We start from the raw sequence: 17,500 nt of genomic DNA, 5'->3' as shown, positions 1-17,500 counted from the left end.
TCAACTTACATATTATAAACATATTGTATAACAAAAATATGACTTTTTAAGTATCAACCCTCGGAATTAGGGTTGGCATTCGGCAATGCCGACCTAACTACCGACCTTTAAGTGTTTGAGGTCGGCAATTTTTTGCCGACCTCATTTCTATGTTTTATGGTAAGACCTTTGTAACAAATTTTTTTTGCCGACCTGATGCTGACCTTTAAAAGATTGAGGTCAGCAAATTATTGCCAACCTCATTTTTTCTAATTCCGAAGGTTGATGTATATATATGTATATATAACTTTTTAAATTACTGCAATAATATTTATTAGCTGGTCAGACCCGTAAAATACGGGTTTTGGTTAGTCTGTTCCATACCGATCTTCCTTTTCAATATTTATTACACTTGTGCTAAAATAATAAAATGCTGTGAAATATTTATTAACAATTAAAAAAAAGTAAATGATATTTTTTTAAAACTAATCATCGTTAAACATAAAAAGGTTTTATTATATACAATTACTATACATTATATATATTTATACATAATGACCAAACAAAATGTTTATAAAAAGTATACTTTTTCGAAAAAAATTTAACAAAATCTGCATCATCAGTTAACAATTGGTAAATTAACCAACTACAAAAATACTAATTATAGATGTGGTGTATTATTTTCTCACCCCTCCCTCAACTCATATTTTACTCTTTATAGGATCCACACTTCCTTTAAAAAAAAAGGGGGGGTAGGGGAGCTTTAGCCCTAAATTTGGGCTCACACCTTGTGTGCCATATTTGGGTCCTCTATTTGTTCTGCAATATTCTGAAAAACATTAACATATATCTAAAATGAAAAAGAAATGAAAGTAAAAACATCACATATTAACACTACAAACCAACTTACCTGTTGCTGATGTTTTTTTTAGAGCATTTTTAAAATTAATCATAATCTGAAAGAAAAGACATTTTTCGCAAAGATAATTAGCTATTACACAAAATAACAAAAACAATACTTATCAGTCTGAACAAATTTTGTAATTTGACCAGAAAATAAAATTATCCTTACCTTGGTTGCGACAAACTAATTTTTCTTTTTAAACTATTAGCTAATGATCAACACAGTAAATTTTAAATAATTAAAGTTTACTAAGTTACAACCATATTTTAAAAGTTACAACCATATTTTAAATGTTAACCATATTTTAAAAGTTACAACCATATTTTAAAAGTTACAACCATATTTTAAAAGTAGATAAAGTAAACTAATGATAGTTGGTAGAGCACCAAAGTAGAACTAAAGAAATAAACAAAAACTAAATTTAAAAAGTTTGTAATACTTATTATTTGCAGTTAAACATGAGAAACAACTCTACCATCATGAGATAATAAAGATAAAATTATCAAAACAAACAAAAAAAAAATTAAAAAAAAAAAGAATATAATAAAATATTTATTTTTATAAAAAATACAATCCTTTTAATTAAAAACATTAATGTTTTCATGAACAGATAAGGACACATCAAAAATTGATTTTTGAGTTCTTTTACGAATTCATTGTAAATACTTATTAGATACCCCCTAATTCAATGATGGTTATGAAAATTATTAACTATATTCACAAAATCATAACTGGCAATAAAATGTTATTTTGACATAGAGAATCATAATCACTGTCACAACAGCAAATCACCAAAACATGCAAAATATTTAAATTTTAATATTTTGCTGACTAAAACTTTGATGGTGCTTAATGTAGAAATGGAATCTATATCTTTTCAACAAAATTTTTTTATAAACATAACTTAATATTAAAAAAAAAAAAAAAAAATTAAAATAAAAACATTCAACTACATTTTCTATTTGTAGATATTTTTGTAGATTTGTAGCTATTTTTCCCTGCCCACTCTAACTCCTCCCACTTCACTTTTGGTAAGGGCAATCTCTTCCCTTTTAATGAAACGAGGGGAAATCTTTTTCCCTAATCTGGGCCCACACCCTAAGTACACTAAAAGATGTAAGCCCTTATTAATGTCTCAATAGCGTTAGTACGCTATTGAGATGTTAATGAGGCACTAAAATTAAAATAACAGACTTTCAAAGATTCTTTAAAAGTAAATTGAACTTTATAAAATCTAATCTGAATATCGCCACCAGACAATACCACTGTACTAAATAAATAGATTCATATAAAACACAATTGAATATCTAACATAAAATTATTCAAAACCAATAAAAAATAAAAAATAACTTACATTTAAAATAAGGTCATCTTTAGATACTATAAAATAACCAACTTGTCAAGACAGAATTTCAATACATCACCTTTAAAACAGAACATGTTTTGATAAGTAAAACAACAAAAAATTAAATTAATAACTTTAAAAACAGATTAAAAAGTTTAAAAATACATACTATTTATAAAAGTGTATTCAATAATTATATCATTTATGATAATGATAATAGAAGATTCAAAGATATTTCAGAAATTCATAAAAGTAAAATAGGAAATACAAAAAACTTAAAGCGTGTACATCTACAATGCCTTGTGCATTATCAGTTAAAGGCGTCTGAGTTGACTCTTCCAATATTATACGGTTTATAGTAATATTTTGGTAGTTATCTAAATTCTGTTACACACTTGGTTTATAATGTTTAATGGGGGCGTGGTAAAATAGCTGTAAAACTTTAAATTTCCTTTTTACCTTAAAATTATGTATTTTTAACTTTTTATTATTTTTAAAAATTATAAATTTAACAAAATATATTATTTTATATATAAAATTAGAATTTTGAATTATTTTCTTAATAAAAACATATTTTTTAAACCCCCTTCCTGTTTAAAAAGAGTAAAGTTGCCGCATGGCAAATTCAGATCATGAGTTTGCTTTTTTTTTTTAATTTTTGTTATTTAAAATGCAAAATAAAACAATTTTTTTTCATTCAAAACAAACTTCTTTCTTCAAAAGGGTTTTCCTTTGTATTTTAGAAAAATCAAAAAAGATTAAATTAAAAAAAAAAAAAAAGGCTATCGTAGGAATCGAACCTGGACTTCCTACCTTAGAGCCTTGTGTGCTAACCACTCCTCTATGCAGACTTATTGTCTAACGTAAATTTTAAAACTATATAACATATTAAAGACTTTATCAAATGGAAGTAAGTGCTACAGATCAAATCTTAAGAAGATATTGCCGCAATGCAATTTTTAAGTGAAAGTAAAACTAAAAAGCTTGATATAGTTTTAGTATGTTTTTAACATTACATAATTTAAATTAATATCTAACTTACGCAAATATCTGTAAGTCAGATATTTGCGTAAGTTAGATATTAACTTTCGTTGACTTTTCTTATAAAAAAAAGTGCTGTTACTCTTTCTCGCTATTACCTCGGTTGCAATAACTGCCAAGAGTATCGTGTCAAACATTCTCCTTATTATATTATAATGTGGTTACCACAAAACGAGTTAAATGTTATTTAATGGCTTTTTTTATTATTGCTATAAGGGAATGTTTACTTTTTTTTTTTTTTAATATTAAATAATTAAATTAAATATTGCATTTTTAAAAATGTTTGATATTAACAAATTTCTTTTATTTTTCGACATTTGCATAAATGAATTAAAATATGTTAAAATGTTAAATATGTTTTGAATTTTTAAAATGATTATTTCTTAAATTTCTAATTGCGGGTTTGCAACAACAAATGGTTTTTTATTTAAAAAAAGTTAGAGAGTACCAAATAAAAAAATTATGTTAATTTATTTACTTTATTTATTAAAAGTTTATTAGTTAATTATTTTATTATTAAAATTATATCGTTTATTAAAAAATAATCGCTGCAATTTAACTTTTGTTATAAAAAAAAAGTTTAACTAACGTTTTGTGCAAATATTTGATGCAGCCATTTATTTAAAATTTGATTTTGAGTAAAAAAAAAAATTAGGAAGGAAAACCGAAAAAACAATAGTGATAAAAATGAGCTAATTTTTTTTGAGAACAAATAAAATTTTAATGTTGAATAATATTTAGTAATATTTTCAAATAAATTTGACAGTCAAGTTAAACCCAAGCATTAACTTTATTTTTAATAAACTTTATTTAAATACATATTTTTAATAAACTTTATTTAAATACATTTTTTAAATCAAAATTAAATTATATATTTTTTTTATCAGATTAAAATTATATATTTTTATTAAATTAGTTTTTATTTAAATTAGATATTTTTTATCAGACTATTTATATTGTTATGATCTTTGCCTCAAGCTTAATGTATTAGCGCCTTTCAAATAAAAAGATCAATCATTACAATAAAACAAAAACAAAACATAAATTTTTAATTTTATTTGAGTTTTTTTTCATTAGTGAATGGCGCTTACATCTAACATAAATGTCATTCAAACTTTTGTAACAAATATTTTTACATAAACATCATTCAAAAGTTAATGAGATTTACTTTAAAATTAATAACTGCTTTTATCTTATCGCTTATAGAATAATACACCTCTTCATAGTTCCAATAATTTAGTGCGCGCGCATATTTAATCATACGTCATGGTTCCTTATGCGCAGAATCGCATGAAAGAAAGTAAATACACAGATATATTATGAAAACATTCTTGATAGAAACAGTTGTTTACATGAGATTTCTTTTCTTTTTTTCATGATAAAACATCGAATTTGCTTTATTTAAGTTTATTTTAACTATTTAAAGTCTAACTTTATATCATTTATATATTTATACTCTTTATATGTTTGTGTTATAAAATATATATAAAAAAAATAAAAGCTCTTAATGAATGTGAAAATGCGCAATGATAGTTGTGTGAGTGTATATATATATAATATATATGCAATATATATATATATATATATATACATATGTGTGTGTGTGTGTGTATATATATATATATATATACATATATATATACACATATATATATTACCATTTTGCAATCTTCTTTCCCAATAAGATTTTATTACTATTTAGAGCTTTTACGTTCAACGTCCAAACTTTGTTGTTGTTGTTTTTTTCTTTGATTGCAAATATTATACAACAAAAACATATAAACAGTATAGACTTTAGATTTAAAATGGGTAAAATAAACTTATATGAAGCTAAATCCATATCTTTTTTATGAAAAAGCAAAAACGATCTTAAGTAAACAACTGTTTCTTTCAAGGTTACTATTTTAATTTACATGTGAATTTACTTGTTTTCATGCGATTTTGTGCATAAAGAACCATGACGTACTATTATATATTGCGCGCGCATGAAATTATCAAAACAGTGAAGACTACACGTCTTTAAAATTTTAAAAATGATAAAAAGTTGCTTAACCAAAAATGCTTACTGCTTAAAATCGCTTAAGGCATACGTAAATCGCTCTACGCGTAATGCTTTAAAACAAGGCCTGTATGTATATATATATATATATATATATATATATATATATATATATATATATATATATATATATACACATGTATATGAGATTTTATTGTGTAACAAAAACACGTAACACTAATAAATGTAACTTTGACACAGCTTTAATATTTACATCATTAAAAGTTAAAATGCATCATTAGTGTAATTTAAAGTACCGCGTTGTAATTAAATTTATTTTTAAACCAGATTAAAAACATTTAAACTAATATAGCAAAAATGACTGATAAAGTTGATAATAAAATCTAACTTTTATTTCTTAAAACAAATTTATTGTTTTGTTATCTATTTACAACTTTTTTATTTTAAACGTGTTTAATATAATTATTTTAATTGACTATAAACAATTTATAAAGCGATTTTAACTATCAATAAGATAAACAAAATAAGTAAACAAAATTTATGTAATTGTTCATAAATTACTTCGAAGGAACTTTACACTGTATTAAATTAATAAGAAACAAAAAATTTTAATTATATTTGCAAAAATAATTTTTTTAAACAAAAACATTTCTCCTTTTTTAAAAGAAAAAAATGAAGTTTTTTATTTGCTTTCACATATTTTAATCTAGGATAAAGAGATTTATGAATAAATATTTTGAAACTATTTTACATTTCTTTGAAACTAAATTTTACATTTCTTTGAAACTAACTTTTACATTCCTTTGAAACTAAATTTTACATTCCACGTTTTACTATTTTACATTCCTTCAAAACTAAATTAAAATTTTTAAAATCATATTCAAAGTCTTTAAAAAAAATTATTCAAAATTATCACAGTTGTGGTTAAATGCTTTATTTACGACATAATATATTTTGAATAAACACATAAGTCTCATAAGAGGTTCATCCATAAAGTACGTATGCTTTTTTTTATCAGCCCTTCCCCTCCCCTCTTCTCCCGTTACGATGATGTGACAATGGTTGAAGGTTGGCTGTAAGAGCAGGTCCAACTATGTTTACAATGCATTTTTGCACCTTGTCTAAAAGAAAAAGTGTCATTTGACAATCTGCTCTAGATATGGCAACAGTATTTCATGACTAGAGGTTAAAGCTGCCACCATTAGACCTAAATTTAACAGCCACCATTTTGCGTTCTTAGTTACTACTAATCCACCAATGTAATCAGTCGCAGCTGATTTCAAAGTCGTTCTTTGAAAAAAATAGAGATTTTAGCAAACCAAAACTCTCTTTTATAAGTTAACAGTAACAACTATATTTTTGTAGCTTTTTCTCACATTGCAACAAGTTCTAAAGTTTGTTTGGTAAATTCTTGCAGAGAAGATGAGAAGTAGTTGCAAAATGTTATTGATATCGCATCAACCTCCAACAGTTGCGTCAAATGTCAATGTCCAACGTCAATGTCCAACGTCATTTTGCATGCTTTAGTTACTTTTTCAGAAATATTTTTATGGATTTTTCAACTTGAATTAGTTAATTTAAACATAAAAAGTGTTGTTATTACTTAGTTATAGATAGTAAAGGTTAGGATATTAGTTTATAGGATATTATAGAGGATATTAGTTTGCATAATAGTTCTTTAAAATACTTGTTAAAATATTAAACTGTGCAGCTCATTTAAAAAAAAAAAAACTACAGGTACTTAGTATGGAATTACTATGGTTAAATATTGACACAGAATTGTAATGTTATTGACGATGAACATTATTACTGCAGAAAATGTTTTTTAATAAAAAGACAAAAACTCAAGTATTCAGCTGAACGACTTTCATTAAAAATTCACAAGGTTAAGATTTCTACATGGAATTTAAAATATCATTTGTTTCTTGCTCACTAAATTTTAACTGATGAACGAGCTGTTGAATTGAAAAATGATCAACTTTTACATAGATGGTGCAATAATTCTGTAAGTAGTTCATGTAATTTATCAAAATATGATATGAGTTACAATCTTACCCTTTGAATTTCTACAAATTTACCACCGGTCTCTCATGTTGATAATGAGGGATTTAAAAAGTTTTTTTGAAAAAACTATCAGGTTAAATCATCCCACAGGTTCTGTTATAATTCAAGTTGCTCTACCTGATATTTATAAATCTTTGAGACAATCTGTATTGAGAAACTTAAAAGATATTGATGCGACGGTTTTATTTGACAGTTGGACTGACAAATACAAAAAAAGTTTTATGGGGCTAAAGTGTTCCAATATTAATGATAACTGGTATAAAAATATGTTTACTCTTACATGTTTGGCCTTTAGAAAGTCATGCAGGTAAAAAAAGATCATAGATTTATAAAAGACATTGTTCAAGAATTTTTTCAGAGGCGTTGCAGAGATATGAGATTACATACTGTGCACAATGGTGCAGAAAATATGAGAAAATCTTTTAGACTCTTAGGCTCAAAGGATCACAACTTTGTGTGGCTCATATCTAGCTATTTTGTATTGACAATAATATATATAATTAATAAATTTCATTATTACATCAGTATAAGAAGTGTTTGATTTAGCAACAATTGTTGTAATATAATAAATGCTTGTTGTAATAATACAATAAATATTGTAATAATACAATAAATGCTAATACGCTTAGCACTAGGACCTGATTTTAAAGATTTAAAATCAGGTCTTAGTGCAAAGCGTGTTTGCATTTATTGGTAAAAATTTAAAAAGCAACTTGCTTAGCCAGAAGCCTGCAACTTTGCTGATCAGCCAGTATTTGCTAGTTGACAAAGTCACTCAGCTTTTAGCCATTATTTATAACTGCTACCTGATAAATTGGTTGTTTTAAGCACGACTTTAACCTCTTTTGACGGCCAATGTCAATTTTTCAAATTTTTTTTTACTGTATTCACCTCACCAAGGTCAAGGGGGCCACTGCAGTCAAAGTTAAATGTTTTTATTATTTTTTAAAGTCATTTTCAAAGTCATTCTTACAACTCTTTATCAAAATATCAAAAGTTCGATTTAAGTCAATTTTGAAGTTTTCAATTTTGTTCAGGTACTTCAACATTGAGTTCCCAAAAAAGGAAGTTTAAAGAATTATTTTTTTTTTTTTAAGGTGTTGTTGCAAACAGGAACTCTTTTTTAGGATAAAGCATAAATTTTTTTTTTTTTTCTATAAATATTTTTAGAGTGTGGATATTATAATATGAAAGTTTTTTTTTTAAATGATTGTGTATGAGTCACTTATCTCTTTCCACATGCTTTCTGATAAACCAATATATTCTATGCCAGGTGTGTCTTAGGAAGATGTTGTAAATTATATTTGTCATTTTATAATTTTTATTCCAAAGGTAGATTTAATTTGGTTTGTAATTACATGAATAATTTTTTCAGTTGCAATTTATTTGAAGTTTTTAAAATGGTTTTATTTAAAAACTTTTTTATTTACTTATTATAATAAGTTAAATATATTTTTATCCAAAGAATTTTTGATTAGCTTGTTAATAATGGATAGCGGGGTCTGTTTAATTACTTATAGACGGGTGATTTGGTTCAGTGTTAATCAGTTATTATGTTTTTTGAAAAGATGATAGATGTTTACACACACACACACACATACACACATATTATTGGAGAATTAATGTTCATACTGTACTAATATAATTTGTTGACTTTAATTTATAAAATCCTAAATATAAATCTAAACTGTAATTCAAAAAAAATTATTTTAATATTTTTAAATTTTTTCAGGCTAAATTTTATACAGATATGCCTAGTGAAACAGTCAGTAAAATTCATCTTGTAGATTTAGCTGGAAGGTATTTCTTTATATTTATATTTTATCTTCTTATAACTCTCAAAATATTTGTAGTTATGTTATGTTAATATTGCAGTGAACGAGCAAATTCTACTGGGGCTAGCGGTCAACGATTAAAGGAAGGGGCTAATATTAATAAATCACTTGTCACATTGGGAAGTGTTATATCTGCATTAGGTAAGTCTTTTTGCCTTTTTGTTTTCTGCACAAAAAATGTTTTAGTCGTTTTTTGGTTTTTAGTAACAAATTGTTGTAATGTTTTTAAAGGTAGTGTATTATATATTACCACATTATTACAGTACAGATATTAAGGTAAAAACAGCTATTAACAGTGCTAACGATTATTATGAGAAAGTATTGACAGTTAGTAAGATAAATCAGTTAACTTATTAAAGATTGTTTACAAATAATAAGGAAAAGTTTTTTTTTTTAAAAAGTAAACTGTAACAGTTATAAAGAGAAAAAGTTGTTATAGGTAAAAAAATGAAGATTTTTATGCAAAAATATTACACTCATATAGAGAGTGTATCAAAGATTTCAATGATAATAAACACTCCAACACAAATATATGACTTTTAGTATGATGGACTTCAACACAAATATATATATATATATATATATATATATATATATATATATATATATATATATATATATATGTTTAAACAATTTTAAAATGTATTCTACAAAGTAGAGTGCTCAATGTTAAAAGAACAGAGCAATTATAAATTAGTAAAAAATCACTTAACGTTAAAAAATTTTCGTTAAGTGATTTTCTACTAATTTATATATATATGTGTATATGTATATGTATATGTATATATATATATATATATATATATATATATATATATATATATATATATATATATATATATATATATATATATATATATATATATATACATATATATGTATATACAAATATATGTATATATATAAAAAATATTTTAATGACATCTTAATAGTATGATGAAATTTATATATAAAATTGAAAATACATCATTTACGGTGACATACTATTTATTTAACTTATTAAATTTTTAATTTTAAATGTGATAATTTAGCTAATAGTCATTTTCAGCCATTTTTTATTGCATTTGTAATATTACATATTTTATATACATTTATTACAAAAATGGGTGAAAATGACTATCTGAGCCAAAGTATCACATTTAAATTAAAAAATTTGAGTAAGTTAAATAGTATGTCACCATAAATGATGTATTTTCAATTTTATATATAAATTTCATTAAACTGTTAGGATGTCATTAAAATTTTATATATACACACACACACACACACACACACACACACACACACACACACACACACACACACACACATGCATACATATATCAGGTCAACCCCCTACATCGCTGGCGTTGCTTTGCCGTAATGAGGGGGTTAGGGCGAGGGGGTTGCATTAGTATAAAGTTGTATCTTTTGTACATTAATTTGTAATTGGTATTTTTTTATCATATTATTTCTCATATTTAAATATTATCTTATAAGTTTCTCGTTTGGTGGAATTTAAAATAGCGCAAGTTACTGTTATAATTTACAGCTTAAGTTATTATATAAAGTTTAAGTTACACTTATAGTGTAATGAGCAAATAACTTATTTAATACTATTAAGATATTAATTTTAGTAATTGTTTTTACTTAACATTTTTAACTTTTTTAAAAAATTAAAAGTATAAAAGTAAGACGCAAATTACAATATTTGAATACGCATATTACAATATTTAAACCACTTTAATTGGTCATAGAAAACTATTTAATATGTTTATGCTGACGATAAAGCACAGTGTTAATTTTAAAGAATATTTGTTTATTATTGTAAAAAGCTTTGAAACAACAATAAAGCAAACTGAAAAGTTGTTTTAACAATATAAAGACCTTTTTTTAAAACAAAAAAACATTAGATACCACTTTTTTTATAATTAATTGTTTTTTGATCTAGCATACTGTTAAAAAATGTAGTATAATTAAATTTTTCATTCATATGGCTTTTAAGTTGATGTTTTCATTACATTTTTTCATTCAAATTGTTTTGCAATAAAAAGTGAAAGAAAAAAATTTGGTTTAATAAATTGAATTATATTTCCTTAAGTTTAAGAATATGCTTAAATTATTTTTTCAGATACAAAGTTTTTTGAACATAAGTAAAATAAGTTATTAATTTTATTTTAAATTTTTCATAATTTAATTTTTATTTTAAATTTGGCAATCACTGGTTTAATGTTTGCAAAAGAATGTCTCTACTTTTAAAACTATTTTCAAGAAATAAAATATAATTAACTATTCAAAACCTTTTTACAATTTAAATAAAACTTCTTCAGTCCATAAATTATGTGACACAAAATATATTTTAAAAACAGAAGTAGGAGATATTTAGCTCTTTTACGCGGCAAATGTCATTAAACTTAATTGGCTATTTTGATTTTTTATTTAAATTAAGACTCTAAGAGGGAAAACTTTTGATCTTTTTTGTTTTGTTTATTGTGAAAGTTTGTATTACATAAACTATGGACAATAGGGTTATAGCATTTTAACATTTTTTTTCAATTTTAAAATGGCCATTGTCCTACCTGATGAGAAATGGTGCAAATATGTTATAAATAACACTGTTTTATTTTGCCTTGACAAAAACTACTCCCAGGACACAGATTTAAATATTTGTATACAAGTGGAGTACCAAAACCAGTATGTAGTTCACCTGTTGTGAACTTTTTTTGTTCAACTTAATTTGTAAATGATTTATAGATGAAATGAATAGCTAACTTACTTTCATTCTGTCTTATAAATTTTGTTTACATTAAACTATCTATCACATATTTTTTTGTTTTTCTACCTAAAAGTTTGCACTAATTCAAATATATTTTCATGCACACTCATTAGCACTGAGATATTTGTTATTTTTTCTAGAAAATGTCATATAAGAGCAGGGAAGATGTTAAAAAAATTTATGTTACTTGGAGAAAAAACTTGACAGCATACCAAAAGAGGGTAACAAAAAGGAAAATTTTAGCAACAGTCACTGATCCTTTTGATGACTTAACTAGAATTTCTAAAGAAATGACAATTATTAGGTTTAAATTTCTTTCTCAAAATGAAAAATCTAGAAATAGAAGACTTAAAAATGGTAGCCAAAGAATTGGAAAAATTGTGGGAAAAGTTAAATTTTCCATTCATAACAGTTAAGTCAATAGTGAAGCATTAATTAATAAATATGATAAATTTTTAAAGTACCATAATGAATGTGCTCAAGTTAAATTTGAAAAAGTGTTTGATATCACCAAAACAGTTGGCATCTGGTTGGCCAATGAAGATAAACAATATTATCAAATGCAGATGATATCACATGGAGATGTTGGTTATGCAACATTAGTATGCAACAAAGTAAAATTGCATCCAACAAAAGTTAAGACCACAAGTTCCACAAGTAGTAATCTTCCTTTATTGAGCAAAAATGTTGCATCCAATCTATCAACATCTTCAAAAACTTCTGACAATGATACCAATGATACCAGTTTTTATACCAATTGGGAAATGCATACCAATATTATCAAGAAAATGGTATATTTTCCTTTATTACCTTTAAAACATTACCCAATATAAGTAGTACAAGATGGAACTCTAGAGCAATATACGCCTTACTTGCTTTTGTACTGCTCCCAGAAAAACGTGAACTGCTAAGTGAAATTTGTGAATTGATTTGTGGAGCTTTGTTTGGTTCAGTGACCATTTTTATAAAGAAGACAGTTATAAAAATTGCCAACAGTTTATAGAAACACAAAAAAGTGCACACCATTTTTAAGAAACATCGGAATAAAGACAGCAGTTCAGATGCAAATAAGTAACATTTGTGCCGAATGTGCAATTAAAATCATGCAAGAAATACTGTGCAAAAGTGCTGAAAAAATCAATTTAAAGTTTATTTTATCAAACAAGTGATTGTTTTGTGTTACATTATTCAGTTACTATCACTGTATTGTGTTAAAGACTATTAATTACTCATTAGTATAATTTTATTCAATCATACTAAATTGCAAAATTTCGAAAATAGTTTTTCTATTTACTGGGGGAGGTTTTTGAAATAAAATCATTAATGTGTGTCAATTTCATGGTTTTTATTCAAAAACTCATCTTGTAAGACCATGGCCATATAAGGTTGTAAAAATGTTATAATAATCTGATGACGTTTAACTTTCAGCAATGATTCTCACTATGCTGGGTATTACGGACTTGGTATTATGGACGCCGCTGAATTAAATTTAAAATTATTGTTTTAAATTTCAATTGCAAAATTATTTGAATAAGAAAATTTTAGCGAACTGAAATTCTTTTAATCAAATAAATTTCTTTTTAAATAAAATTCCTAAGAACAATCTGTGTATTTATAGAAAATGTTTGATTGCTTTGTATTATTCGCTATATAAAATATAAAAGAAATGGTATCGCGTTTTTTATATAGAGGGTATTCTATCATGTGACATTAAAATTCGCGGTTGGCATACTGTATAGCAAATAAAGTAAACAAAGCGAATGTTTAATAGCATTATGTATTTATTTTTACTTAAAATAAAACTATTAAATATTAAATTATTAAAACTCTATTAAATAATTTGTTTTCAAAGGTGTATTATAAGTAATATGTGAATAAGTATACTGTATATAAAGTACTCCAAAGCATTTAAAAATAGACTTAATTATTTTTATTTTACATTTTTAACATCTTTTTTTAAGTATTATAACATATAAGATTCTTTTTTTTTTAAATATTTTTGTCAATTTGCTAACATACAGAGCTCAGACACAGTGAACACATTTTGGTTGTTAAATAACTTATTAAAATGTATTAATATTTTAAAATGCTATATAAATAATATGCTGAATTACTTATTAAATTGCTTTAGTATCTTAAAAGTATTTAATAATAATTAATAACAATAATAATTGGCAACACCACAAACTTAGTAGAATGTGTCATTTTAGAGGCAATCAACACTCGTGCAATAAACGTAAACAAGTTTTAAAGGATCCAAACGATTATAGTTTGATTATAAACTTCAAATTGTTGAAGTTAAATGTATTAATATACATAGTAGACAAAGTTGGTTGAAAAATCTGCATTAGCTTTAAGAGAAGTAGAAGAGGACACTAATCAAATTCTAAAATTTTTGAAATAAGTTGCAACATTTTAAGGACTTCTTTAAATAGTACTCGTAAATATGTGATAGATCTGTAAGTATTAAAACATTTTCAAGGAATATATGTTTCCATTCAAGCAAGCTGTTGTAATGTTTAGAAGATCTATTTCATTTCATTGATTAGTGTGCAATGAGTTTCTCAGAAGAGGTGACATTTAAAGATGTTGTTAGTTGTGGGCCTTATGTACAATTCTATATATTACCACTGAAGGGAAAGTATGTTGGACATGTGCAGTTTTTTTCTGATTTCATTGAATTCAATGATAATGTAAACAACTGGAACTTAATAATGGATCTCAATAATGACTTAATAACACAACCTTTTGTTGATACTATAAATTAACATGATTCTGAACATTTTAAGTTATCTGGGTTTTTTAAGAAATCAATTTTCAAACACACATATTTCAAAAATATGCTCAAATTGATAAAAATATGTTCAAATTGATAAAAAAAAATGCTGGACTAGCACGTTTAAAATAATATACAATACAACTTTTTTTGGAATTCTGTACTGTATAAAGTCCAACTTCTCTAATTCGAATTTTATAGTTGAAAATAAAAGTTTGAATAAAAAGATTTTTTAGTTATAGAATGTTGGTTTATTTGTTTTCATTATACATTTTAAAAGAGATTGTTTTGAAACGTGTGTAAAAATATTGTTTTTTTATAGAAACTATAAATTATTCTATCCTTGTCAGTAAATCTGTGCTAAGTACTTGTTTTGTCAACGGTTGTTCAAGTCTGCTTGAGACCGTGATGGTGACAAGATATCTTTCCATAGCTTCCCACTATTATTAGGCATCAAGATAGTAAAACACTTGAGTTGTCATTTAAGAGACATTGCGAGTGCATTGCAGCAGTTAATAGGCAAAAAGAACCAACCAAATCCTCGAAAGTATCACTTTAATTCTAAAGATGTCTCACCTGAACAATGAATGATATATATATATATATATATATATATATATATATATATATATATATATATATATATGTATATGTATATATTGTGGCAGTACATACATTGGTGAAAAAAAAAAGAAGATTTTAACAAGATGCATTGAACATCAAAAAAACTATTTAAAAGGTAAATGGGATGCATCTGGTACAACCGAACATGGTCGAGAATGTAATGGTATGTTTGATTGGTCAAATCCGAAAACTCTAGCAATAAAATCAGAGTACGATGAACGTAAAGTTAGAGAATCACTTGAAATTAACTATACCTCAACATACCAAGAAATAAAACATGCTCCAATACTTCTCAACCATGACAATGGCATTAAAATTTCTACAAACAGTTGGAGACCTCTGTTTAAAAAAATTATCCAAAAAAAAGGAGTCAAATAAAATTTGCTAGTTTTATATTTACGTTATTATGTAATCATTTATGGCTTCTTTTTAATGTCTTCTTTGACGTTTTTAAGTAATATTTGTAACGGTTTTTTTGTATTATATTTTATGTCTGAAGACTATCTGTGCAAAAGCAGATCGAAATATTACGAAGAATAAATTTAGTTTGTACGCAGCTGTTTTTTATGTTTTATATTCAAATATATATATATATATATATATATATATATATATATATATATATATATATATATATATATATATATATATATATATATATATATATATATATATATATATATATATATATATATATATATATATATATAAATTATAAATGCTCAATGTTCTAAAAGAACAGAGCAATAATAAATTAGTAAAAGCGCTTATCTAATTTTTGAACACTGTGTTTCACCACCAGTAGGTTCATCAGGAAGAACACACATCCGTAGGTTCATCAGGAAGATTCTTCCTGATGAACCTACTGATGGTGAAACACAGTGTTGAAGAAATCAAAAATTAGATGAGTGTTTTTACTAATTTATATATAATTTTAAATGTAATATGTAGCAGGACTTTTAAGTACTTTTAAATATCAACTTTTTTTTTTTAGTTCATATAGATCATGAAAAGGAACATAATAAATATCTCTGTGATATTGATATTCCTTATAAATTTTCTAGTATGCTTCAACATTACATATATTTAGGCTCATCCATAAATAAATTATTTGAAGGCATACAATATCTTTATATATTGTATGCCTACAAATACTTTATGAAATACATACTTTATGAAAGTACTCCAAAGAAGTGATTTATGATTTGTGTCCCATTCGTTTAATTTCAATTTCTACGGATCTATCCCACTAACAAGCTGTAATTTTGTAACATACTGAATTGCAGTAGCAGCCTGTAATGTTTAAGCAAATTCCTCTATTTTCACAACAATATATACAGCTAAACACCTATTGTTGAAATAAAAATATATAATATTGGAGGATTTCAATATCATTTACTACTAATTTTAAGTTTTTGGGGTTTATCCTCTCTAACCTTGATATCTTATAGACTTATTATTATTGTAATGGTTCCTATAGATAATAAAAAAAACTAACCTTTTGTTGAGTTTTTGAAACAAATTTTTCAAATTAATAATGACAAAAAAAACTGTACACAGTTAAACAATCCTAAAAAAGTTGATTATATATAATTAAAAATGTGTTAATTTGGCATTTTTTGTGTAAATTTGAGCATATTTTCAAGTACATATTGAAAAACAATAATGAAAGCAAAATGAAAGCAAAAATAACTTATAAGTCACAAAAACTCAAATTCCTTTTCGAATGGAAGAATCTTCTTCTTATTCAGCTGGCTTTAATAAAATTAAAAGTTTAAAAATAAACTTTCAATTTTATTTGATTTTTTTTTATTAGTAAATATTTACTAAAAAAAAATTTATTATTTAAATTTACTATTTAAATAGCGCTTATATCAAACATAATTGTCATTCAAACTTTTGTAACGAATATTTGTAACGAATTTTGTAACGAATATTTTTACATAAATGTCATTCAAAAGTTAATGTGGTTGTTTTTTTTTAATTAATTACTTCTTTTATCTTAATGCTTATAGTATAATTAAAAAGTTAAAAAATGATAAAAAGTTGCTTAACTGAAATCACTTACTGCCTACATAAAAAAATCGCTCAAGGCATATGTAAATCGCTCTATGCTTAATGGTTTAAAACAAGGCCTGTATATATATATATATACAC

The 17,500-nt window shown here is 24.8% G+C and overlaps 1 protein-coding gene across 1 annotated transcript in view; it reads left to right on the top strand.

Annotated features, from left to right (window-relative positions):
- Positions 1 to 17,500, top strand: part of LOC100212235 (kinesin-like protein KIF16B) — a 71,390-nt gene that overhangs the window by 26,529 nt on the left and 27,361 nt on the right. Inside the window, exons 10-11 of the mRNA XM_065804630.1 lie at positions 9,086 to 9,153; positions 9,229 to 9,329. Coding sequence (XP_065660702.1) covers positions 9,086 to 9,153; positions 9,229 to 9,329 — 169 coding nt within the window. The remainder of the gene's footprint in view (positions 1 to 9,085; positions 9,154 to 9,228; positions 9,330 to 17,500) is intronic.

This window comes from Hydra vulgaris, chromosome 09 (assembly GCF_038396675.1).
Source record: "Hydra vulgaris chromosome 09, alternate assembly HydraT2T_AEP".
NCBI lineage: Eukaryota > Metazoa > Cnidaria > Hydrozoa > Anthoathecata > Hydridae > Hydra > Hydra vulgaris.
This window is presented reverse-complemented; position numbering and strand designations above follow the sequence as displayed.